Below are 11,660 nucleotides of genomic sequence, written 5' to 3'. Positions count from 1 at the left end.
CGCAAAGTCAGATCTGTTGATACTGTGGTGTTTATCAGTGGCCCTCTACCGACTGTCCGAAGAGGGGACGAGAGATTCAGCAGGCTGTTGATTTTGAACAAATGGCTCAAAGCTACATGTGCTGCTCAATCAGTGAACTTTATTGACAATTTTAATATTTTCTGGGAACGCAGACACCTTTTTAAGGCAGATGGATTTTGCCTCAACAAGTCAGGAGTAAGATTGTTCACTTCCAACCTATTTTACTCTGTGTATCACACACCAGCTTCCCTGGCCAAGGACAAGAGACAAGACAAAACAAAACAGAAGATAAGACCACATTCTGGAGGAAAACGACTGAGATCGCTGAGCCAGGAGGAGTCTTCATCGCCGCCACCTTCACCCCCCCAAGAGGAGCGTCCTCCAGTGCCGCCAACTTCAACCCCCCAACGAGAGGAGCGTCCTAGATTGCGGCCATCTTCACCCCCCCAACAAGAGGAGTGGCCTCCACTGCGGCCATCTTCCACCCCCCAACAAGAGGAGTGGCCTCCACTGCGGCCATCTTCACCCCCCCAACAAGAGGAGTGGCCTCCACTGCGGCCATCTTCCACCCCCCAACAAGAGGAGTGGCCTCCACTCCCAACAGGAGGAGATTTCTATTCTTCACCACCCCAAACACCAGCCAACTCCCCGCCCTCTCCAGTCACTCTCTCTCCCTCCTCCCCCCTCCTGGATTTTACGGATGAGATGAAAAAGCTTGTCAATGTTGGAATCAAGCTTACACCCCGTCCAAATCCCATATTCTCTCCCCTAAATCTACCCCATCGCCCAGCCCCCAGCCCACCACCGTGCCCGAAACCACCATCACAGAAACTTCACAAAGCCCCTTCACCTCCTCAGAATCATCATCATCATAACAATTCTAACTGATATGGGCCGGGTCCAGGCTTCAAAGCTGATATCATTAATGTTTTCAACCAGGAAAAGCCGGGGCCCTGTGGAATTCAGGTAGCCTCCTCAATTCCTCTGTTGGCAGGAAATAGAAAAAGGGTAAATCTGCTAAGAAACAGAAGATACTCGACTAAATCTGCCAACTTATTAAATTTAGCTCCACTTCCTCGTCAGCCACAAACAGCTGTAAAAAATAACACAACTGGTTTTAACTCACTAAACTTAGCTTTATTAAATATCAGGTCTCTGGGAGGCAAATCTTTTTTAATAAATGATTTTATTATTAAACACAATCTTAATTTTATGTTTTTAACAGAGACTTGGTTAGACCAAGATAACAGTGCAGCTGTGCACATTGAATCATGCCCTCCAAACTTCTCTTTTGTGAGTGAGACTAGAACGCATAAAAAAGGAGGAGGTGTTAGTATAATTTTTAATGAGTTATTCAAATGCAAGCAGGTGTTTTATGGAAATTTCACTTCTTTTGAATATGTGGCTCTTCAGTTAAATACATCCTCTCGGTCTATATTTCTTAATATTTACAGACCACCTAAATACTGTACTGATTTCTTTGATAACCTTGTTGAACTACTGTCTCTTATCTGCACTGACTTTGATTCTGTTTTAATTGTTGGTGATTTTAACATCCATGTTGACAAACCTGAGGACAGAGTGACTGAAGAACTGTGTTATGTCCTTGACAACTTTGGACTCACTCAGCATGTGACGCAGCCCACACACAACAGGGGCCACATCCTAGACTTGGTTATCTCCAAGGGTCTAAACATTTCCAAGGTTCTGGTATCTGATGTTGCTCTCTCTGATCACTGCTGTGTTTTCTTTGAAAGTGATTTATCTGTGAACACTAATGTTCAAACTGAGGTTATCTCAAAACGTTACATTACTGAAAGTACCAGTGATATATTTATTCAGGCTTTCTCTTCCATAACCCCCCTCTCTAGGTTCTCTGCAAATGAACTTGTAGAAGATTTCACTTTAAAAATTACAAACATTATTGATTCCATTGCACCAACTAAATTAAAAGTGGTCTCCAATAAGAAAAAATCGCCTTGGAGGAATACCATGCAGGTCAAACATGAAAAAAAGGAATGTCGAAAAGCTGAGCGCAGGTGGCGTAAAACAAAGCTTCAGGTTCATTATGACATTTATAAAGAAAGACTCACATGTTTAATCTAGAACTGAAAAAGTCAAGGCAGACCTTCTTCTCAGACATTATCTCCAAAAACAAAGATAATGCACGCGCCCTGTTTGCTACAGTCGACAGGCTAACAAACCCCCCTGTGCCAGTGGCCTCTGAACACTTATCTACCAAGGCCTGCAATGAATTTGCATTCTTCTTCACCGCCAAAATTCAGAAAATCAGACAAGCAGTCAGCACTACTGTACGAGGTACTGGGAATGTGTTATCTGTGTGTCCACCAAAAAACAACTCAATCACTATGACACAATTTAATCCAATAAATTACAAAAACCTACAAGATATAATACAGCATTTGAAATCCTCATCCTGCTGCCTTGACATTCTACCATCACCATTTTTCAAAAAGGTTTCAGACTGCATGACCTCGGATCTGCTTCAAATTGTCAACATGTCTCTTCTTACAGGTGTCTTCCCCCAGGCCATGAAAACAGCAGTAATTAAACCCCTCCTGAAGAAGAACAATTTAGATGCATCAGAAATGAACAACTATAGGCCGATATCAAACCTCCCTTTTTTAAGTAAAATTATTGAAAAAGCTGTTTTTCAACAACTGAACAATTATCTAATGATAAATGACTGTTTTGATGTCTTCCAATCAGGATTCCGATCACATCACAGCACAGAGACCGCTCTAGTCAAGGTCCTCAATGATATTCATTTAAACACAGACAACGGCAAAATCTCAGTTTTGGTATCACTTGATCTCAGTGCTGCTTTTGACACAGTTGACCACAAGATACTACTGGACAGACTTGAAAACTGGGTGGGAATCTCTGGTGCAGTACTAAATTGGCTTAAGTCCTATTTAAATGACCGGGACTATTTTGTGTCTATAGGTAAATACACATCTGAGCGGATGAAAATCGTATGTGGAGTACCTCAAGGATCCATTCTGGGGCCTCTACTATTCAACATCTACATGCTCCCCTTAGGTCAGATAATAAGAAACAACCAAATAAAATACCATAGCTATGCAGATGACACACACATTTACATCACCATATCACCAGGGGATTATAGTCCCATACAAACACTGAGTAAATGCATTGAACAAATCAATGACTGGACGAGCCAGAACTTTCTTCAGTTAAACAAAGAAAAACTGAAATGATTGTTTTTGGAGCCAAGGAAGAAAGGTTAAAGGTTACTGCTCAGCTCCAATCTGCAATGATGAAATGTTCAAACCAAGCCAGAAACCTTGGTGTAGTCATAGACTCAGACCTTAATTTCAGCAGCCACATTAAGACAATTACAAAGTCAGCCTACTATCACCTTAAGAATATATCAAGGATTAAAGGACTTATGTCTCAGCAGGATGCAGAAAAACTCGTCCATGCATTTATCTTTAGCAGACTAGACTACTGTAACGGGGTCTTTACAGGACTCCCTAAAAAGTCCATCAGACGGCTGCAGCTCATACAGAATGCTGCTGCTCGAGTCCTAACAAGGACCAAAAAAGTAGACCACATTACTCCAGTTCTTAGATCTCTACACTGGCTTCCTGTCTGTCAGAGAATAGACTTTAAAATCCTGCTGATGGTTTATAAAGCACTGAATGGTTTAGGCCCAAAATACATTGCTGATCTGCTACTACTTTATGAACCACCTCGACCTCTGAGGTCATCAGGTACTGGTCTGCTTTCAGTTCCTAGAGTCAGAACGAAACATGGTGAAGCAGTGTTTAGTCATTATGCACCACATATCTGGAACAAGCTCCCTGAAAGCTGTAGGTCTGCTCAAACTCTCACCTCTTTTAAATCAAAGATTAAGACTTTTTTATTTACCTCTGCCTTCCTATCTTAGATTATTTTAACCCACTTTAAATTAAAATTTTAATGTAATTTTTAATATATTTCTAATTTTCCTTTTCTTTTCTGTTTTATCATATTTGTCATTTTAATTATGTTCTTTTATGCTTGTCTGAATGTCTCCAATGCTTTTAATGTGTTAATGTAAAGCACATTGAGTTGCCCTCGTGTATGAAATGCGCTATACAAATAAAGCTGCCTTGCCTTGCCTTGCCTTGCCTTGCCTCACACGAGGTAGTCATACAAAACAGAGATCAAAATAAACTTGGAGTTAAGTAATGGTCAAAAAGAGTATTACATTAAATTCATATTTAATTGAACTGCAGGATAATTTTCATTTAGAGGTGCAGTAGATAGGTCATATTGCTCATATATTTAGGTAAGGGATAAAGTAAAGTGAGCAGGTGGTTATGCAAATAAGAATGAGCGATGTGTGATCAGGATGTCCTCAACATTACCTTTCCTGTTGAGAATTAATCACTGGTTTCAACTAATCAGTATCAATAACAGTTTTTAACACAGCCTGGTAATAATGACAGATAACAACTGTTACACCGGGTGTGTGTTAAGCATTGATCTTTTCCCTAGATTTACAAATCCAAATCAGATCTATCATTATTTTTCCCTTGTGCTGACATAAAACATGGAAATTAGATGTCAAACTGAAAATGCCATGAAACGCTCACTGCTTTTTTTCCACTATTTTGAAATGGAGAACAAAAAAGTTGTTCACTTGCTTTCTTACAGTCTAACAGAACATAAGCTAACAGTTTGTTTCTCTTTAATTTCTTCAAAATGGGAACACCTAAAGCTGAAATTGAATTTATTTTACAATAGTCCCACTGCTTACAGTGCATCTGCAAAGTATTCCGACCCCCTTACTTTGTCCACATTTTTATTTTAAAGAGATAGACTTTTCATTTTATCAGACCCCCATTATAACACAGTGAAAACAGTTGTTTATACATTTTTGTAAATGTATAAAAAATAAAATACCTAAAATATCACATGTACAATAGCATCCACAACCTTTACTATCATACTCTTAAGTTGAGCTCAGCTGCATCCTATTTTCACTGATCATCTCTGAGATGTTTCCACAAGTTGATTGGATTCTACCATGGTATATTCAATTTATTTGACATGATTTGAAAAGGCACAAAGCTGTCTATCTAATGTTCCACAGCTGACCCTACATGTCAGAGCAGAAGACAAGCCATAAAGTTAAAGAAACTGTTCATAGACCTCAAGGGACCAAAAATGTATGCAGCATTGATGTTGCAGAAGAGCTCATTGGTCTCCATCATTCAGCAATGGAAGAAGTTGACTACAACAAGGACCCTTCCAGAACTGGCTGTCTGGCCAAACTTAGCAATCAGGGGAGAAGGGCTTTGGTCAGGGTTGTGACCAAGAACCCCATGGTCACTCAGACAGAGGTCCAGGCTCCACCTCTCAGAGGAGCTTTCAGAGGGTGAACCATCTCTGCAGCACTCCACCAATCAGGCCTTAATGGTAGAGTAGCCAGACAAACTGCACAGAGTTTGCCTAATTCACCTCTAGGACTCTCAGACCATGAGAAACAAGGTTATCTGGTATGAAATGAGGATTGACTTCAGACCAAAGCACACAGCCAAGATAACAAAAGAGTGGCCTCAGGAGAAGAAGCCAAGCCAGAGTCTGGACTCTAAACCAACTGAACATCTCTGGAGAGACCAGAAAAGCTGTATATAGATGCTCCCAATCCAACCTGATGAGGCTTGAGAGGATCTGCAGAGAAGCATGGGAGAAACTGTGAAAACAGCCATCGTCCCAAAGAAAATGAGGCTTTAATCACATCACTATTTTATTTTATTTTATCATTACTATTATTATTGTTATTATATTTTTGACTATGTAAGTACATTGTTGTATTCCCTCGCCCCGTGTTGTAAGCAGATGTAAAACAAGAATTTCCCCCAAAGGAGGATCAAATAAATAATCTTATCTTATATCTTATCTTATCCAAGGTGCTTCAGCAAAGTAACAGGTGTGAATACTTCTGTGCATGAGATTTTTTTTTTTTATTATGGACTATTATGGATGGATTTTTGAAAAGAAAAATGAAGTAAATCTCTCCTAGAATAAGTCTGTAATGTGACAATATGCGGACAAAGTAAAGGGGTTTGAATACTTTCTGGGTTCACTGTATGTGTGCATATTTTGGTCATTCAGGGCTGAGAGGAATGACTAGTGGCTGGCTTTATTTTAATTTAATTTAATTTAAACGTGTGTGAATGTGTCAGATATATGTTCAGATTCCCTGTTACTAAATCCTGGCACAATATCCCAAAAGGTAGTATTAAATGGAGAGCATAGACTAAAGCTCCAGCTGATTTACATTTTGGTTAGGCTGGAAGAAAATTCATGTGAAATGAAGAGACTTCCTTTAATCATTCTTTCCGTTTCAGTATTCTTCCAACAACATTTTTTAAATTATTGGAGTAATAGACATGGGTTCTTCCCACGAGGATCTGGTCAAGTGGTCTGATCCTCGTTCACCATAATGCTGCAGGCTACCTGTTCACTACTTTTCTTAATTCTGAGGTCTGTCATCAGCCCCCTGCGTGGGTGTGGAAAACCTCAATACCTTAGCGTGAAGCATAGAAATCCCCCACAGCACAATACAACTTGTGATTCTCCGGGTTTAGTTTGCGCTCTGCGACTACGTAGCATTTGGCGTGGGTAGAACTTTTTCAACCAGCGTTCATGTCAGGCCATTTCTTGTAAATGCCCGAAGTTAGCAGAAAAGCTCTTCCGGAATGGGCCGACCAAATGAAGCTCCAGGGCTCTCATTGGTCAGAGCCGGGCAGCGCTGTCCAATCACCTCCCAACTGTTTCATTCAATCATCTGGCACTATAAACTTGATGGGCTTGTGTCGGGGAAAAGATCAAATCACTTGACTCAATCTGACAGTGAGCTGTCCATCGACAACTGAGCATCACAGACTGTAAGTGTTTGGACATTTCATTTCAGGTTTTAAAGAGTTATGTTTTAAAGAAGTCTTAAAAGAAGGAAAGTTATATTCTTCTCTACACATTTTTAAATAATATTCCCTCCTTTAGATACAAGTGAACGACACATAAACAACTTTCCTTCATCGAGATGTCGAACTCTGGAGGTCGCAGGCTGAAGCAGTGGCTGATGGAGCAGATCGAGAGCGCGCAGTACCCCGGACTGCAGTGGGAGGATGAAAGCCGCACTTTGTTCAGAATTCCATGGAAACACGCCGGGAAACAGGATTATAACCAGGAAATAGATGCATCCATTTTAAGGTTTGACTAAATTCTTGTGTTTCCCAAAGGGGACAGTTTACGTGCCTAAAACCAAAAGTTAGTGATAATACTCATTGAGGATGTCCAGTGCTTCTTCAAGTGTGTGGCTGAAGAGAAACTTTAACTAGGACATTCAAGGGTCACTGTGTTATTTTTGTAGCATATGAAGACTATAATTTTACACCAAAATATTGTTTACCTTCCCAATAAAAATATTGACAATACAATGTTATTCTTAATCATCCAGCTTCTTGTCTTCTTTCCTCTTTCTTTCTTTCTTTCTTTCTTCTTTCTTTCTTTCTTTCTTTCTTTCTTTCCTTTCTTTCTTCTTTCTTTATTTCTTTCTTATTCTTTCTTTCTTTCTTTCTTGCTTCCTAGTAGATTTAAAAGATAAAGCACCAGCTTCATGTTTTTTTTTGTAAAAGCATAAATCTTAATCATTTACATCCCACTGTTAATATTGTTTCTTGTTCTCCTCTATACAGGCCTGGGCTGTGTTTAAAGGGAAATTTAAGGAAGGGGACAAGGCTGAACCTGCAACATGGAAGACCCGACTCCGCTGTGCCCTGAATAAAAGTCCTGACTTTGAGGAGGTGACGGAGAGGTCACAGCTGGACATCTCTGAGCCTTACAAAGTGTACCGCATCGTACCTGACGAAGAGCAGAAGCGTGAGTTTGGGTTATTGACGCTTGTGTGTTCATTTTCAGTAAAAATCCCAAATTAGTCTCAGACTTGCATTGATTACCTTTAACTGATATTTAATATAACTTTGTATACAGATGTTAGAATCTACAATGCATTAAACGTTTCAGCTTAAAATCCTACATCACATACAATAATTTCATAAAAAGACTATCACTTTGCTTTATGCATAAAAAATAGTTAAAATGTTTCCTCTTTCACCCTCAGATGGCAAAAGCTCAATGATAGCCATGGCAGCATCTAGCTCTGGTGATATAACAGACATGGACTGCAGCCCTGCAGCAATAGAGGAGCTTATAAAAGAGGTGAGACCTCACCTACCTTTCTATACACTCCATTGCTGCTCTACTTTTGTGTCACTTTTTCTTGATGACAGCACTTGTGTGGTCTTCTTTAACACTTGGTGCAATGAGCATGCACGCACTTACCCCATTTAATGTTGATGAAGTTTACAAAGGTTTTCTGTTGATAATAACTTATGGTTGTTTTTTTGTTTGCAGGAGGAAGTTTGCAGTATCCAGGCCAGTCCAGAGTATTGGTCCCAGGGTAGCATCGGCGGTAAGATGACCTTTTCAGTTTTCCAATACTGTGACTGCTATCTAACCTCAGACCAGTGTGGTTATACACGCACATCTCTTCTTCTCATATCAAGGGAGACTGTCCTTCTATGTGAGATATGAGCTTTAACATGTTTGAATAAACAACCACAGTGGAAAACTCAATGACATGTCCCTGCTTTGGTGGGTGCTAAATAGAGGTTACTGGCATGTCTGCTGAATTCTGCAATGGAAGAATTGACTAACATCCTGTTGAACTTTGCTGACTAGAGTGATTATTTCTTTGTGTGATCGTGCTGGAGAAATGCTTCTTTTCTGATGATGCAGCAAAATAATGACATGACATGTTTGGTATGTTAAAAAATGCTTTATTTTGTCTCTTTCTCATGTAATTCACAGCTTTCCCAGTTCATCAGGAACCTTTGCCCTCAGGTGCTGTCGGCTCAGGTATTCATCTTTATTTTTTTTCTCTAAGAACAGACACGTTTTTACAGTAACAGATCTACTTGTGCATCTTTTGTTGGTTTACCAAGTATTCTCCTTTTTCCAGTTTTCTCCCAAATGATGATCAATTTCTACTACGGAGGGAAGTTCATGCACACACAGGTGGTTACACACCCAGAGGGCTGCAGGATCTCCCCACAGCAGCACCTGGGTCGGGCTGCCCTTTACAATTCAGACAGCATGCAGAGTGTTCATTTCCCCCCTGCTGAACTCATCGAATATGAACGCCCGCGCCACGTCACAAAGAAGCTCCTGGGCCACCTGGAGAGAGGTGTGCTAGTCCGTGCAAACCAAGAAGGCATCTTCATTAAGAGGTTGTGCCAAAGCCGAGTCTTCTGGAGCGGGCTGGGAGAGGTGGGCTCACAATACAGTCCCATGCCCTGCAAACTGGAGAGGGATGCTGTTGTCAAGATTTTTGACACAGGAAAGTTTCTGCAAGGTAAGCATTCATGTTAATTAATCTATGTTGAAGCTCAGATTAGCAAGAATCAATGAAACTTCAATTTCAAAGTTTTTAAGCAAGTGGGATCATGATACAGCTATTCATAGACTTTGTATTTTACAGCTTACAGCTGTACCAGGAGGGTCAGTTTCCTGCTCCAGATCCACTGTGACTCTGTGTTTTGGAGAGGAGCTCCATGATCTCAGCATTGCAAAGAGCAAACTCATCATTGTGCAGGTAAGAACAACAACAATAGGAATATTCATGTTGAAAAAACCCACTCGCAGCAGAGAAAAAGCAGCAGTATTCAGGGTGTGTTGATGGATCCTTGGCTGAAAAATACTCTCTACACTACTGCATACTGACATTTAAACATATCTTTCTCTCTCCTCTCTCTGTATTGCAGATTACTGTGGTGCACTGCCAGCATCTTTGGATACAATGAGGCGTCCTCAGCCCTTCTGCAACAACCCAAACCTGGAGATGTCTGACAGTTCAGCCAGTGACCAGATGGCTCGCATCTATCAGGACTTGTGCAGCTACAGCAGCCCCCAGAGACCAGCCTGCTACAGGGACAACATGGCCCATCACTGCCTGACCTGTGAGCAGAGACAGCCTGCCATAAGCTCTTAAGACTGGATTTGCAACATATTGGAGGCCTTTTTATTTTCCTGACATGCAGACAAAGTAAACCAAGGTAAAAAAAAAAATGCATGATGACATTTCAGTTTGACTAATAGTAAGACCAATCACAGTGAAGGCAAACGTCAAGGATCTTATAGTAAAGTCTTTACGCTGCATGTCAATATGAGGAGGTCCATATTATTCTAACCCAAAAGATGCTGATGTTCAGTATAGATTGTAGACCTTGGGTGAGTTATTGTATTTATACAAAAGTTCTACTGGCAGCATATAAAGTATAAATAGCAACAAATCATCCATCAGCACAACTAGTGCATTTACATTTATGTTTATTTACAGGAACTCAACTTTTGCAAATCTACAAAAAACATTTCCTGCACTTTTGCTACCTTTTATAAATCTCAAATATTTTAGCATTCCAGCTACTTTGTATTTATACATTCATCTGTTTGTTTCCATTCATCATACATTGGTAAAATAAGGGATTGACAGTTACTGTACTTCCCTGCCAGCTATTGTTGTGAGGTACAAGTTTAAGCAATTAAGACAATCTGCAACAAAGACAGTCTTCTTTTATTTTCAATACCTTTGTTCAGAAAATCTACAGCGGATCGATACACAAAGTAAAAAGTCTCTATGCTGTTGTATCAGCACTGATGGACTTCCTCCAGTCCACTCAGATCGCTCAGTAAGAAGTATCTGTTAAGTAATAGTGTTCAAAGATATCTGCCTAAAGCTGATACAGATTCTTTGTTTAACCTCTGATTTATTATTACTCTGTATTTTTTATGCAGTGAGTTTGCAGAGCTTTCAGAACTGATTAATTCATAATATATCGCCTAAGAACTTTGTTCGGATTGACAGCAGTTGGATATAGAAACGTAGTTCTCATCTCTGATTTTTTTTTTTACATACATGATGGTTCTTGTTTATGGTTTGACAAACTTTTGGATAAGCACAAAAGGGATATTTTCTAAAGTGTTTTTTTTTACTTTTAACAGGAAAAATGAGCTGTTTAAAGTTCCATGTCATTTCTGATGCAATGTGGGATTATATGGATAGGTTTTACTATCCAAATGTTTTTTTTTTCATAATTTTCTATCAACTGCATTTATAGTAAAACAAGGTTTTCACTCATTTTCTCATGTGCTTGTCTTTATATTATCGTGCTCTTGTCTTATGTCATTTTAATGGTGAAAGTACTAAAAAAAGTGTCCAACACAAAACCGAATGGCACTTGATCTGATGTTCACAGTTTGCAAACAATAATAATGTTCTACATAGGGATCATGGAAGCTGTTTTTCTCTCACTAACAACAAATAACATTTGTTACTAATTAATTTTGACAATTTTGCAGAGCATTCAGTAGAACTTTGTATTTTTGACTGTCTAGGCAGCCATTCAACCATTCATTTTTTCTGTGCAGTATTCAAATCAGTGTGCAGATCTACATGAGTGCATGACTACGCAAGGAGAACACACTAACTCAGACAAGATCAAAATTAGACATGATGTTTGTGGTGGATCGCCCACCTCATG

At 39.7% G+C, this 11,660-nt stretch overlaps 1 protein-coding gene across 1 annotated transcript; it reads left to right on the top strand.

Moving 5' to 3' along the window:
• The first annotated feature begins 6,854 nt into the window (after positions 1-6,854).
• irf8 (interferon regulatory factor 8) lies at positions 6,855-11,257 on the top strand. The gene is given in 11 exon segments (XM_034678951.1): positions 6,855-6,947; positions 7,063-7,288; positions 7,758-7,941; positions 8,183-8,280; positions 8,476-8,533; positions 8,932-8,979; positions 9,083-9,475; positions 9,586-9,642; positions 9,645-9,715; positions 9,885-9,912; positions 9,915-11,257. Coding segments are annotated over 10 exon segments (1,320 nt in total). The 5' UTR covers positions 6,855-6,947; positions 7,063-7,102; the 3' UTR covers positions 10,112-11,257.
• Positions 11,258-11,660: the final 403 nt, after the last annotated feature.

Source organism: Notolabrus celidotus, chromosome 3 (genome assembly GCF_009762535.1).
Source record: "Notolabrus celidotus isolate fNotCel1 chromosome 3, fNotCel1.pri, whole genome shotgun sequence".
Classification (NCBI taxonomy): domain Eukaryota; kingdom Metazoa; phylum Chordata; class Actinopteri; order Labriformes; family Labridae; genus Notolabrus; species Notolabrus celidotus.
The sequence above is the reverse complement of the archived record's forward strand: the minus strand, read 5'-3'. Positions and strand labels throughout refer to the sequence as shown.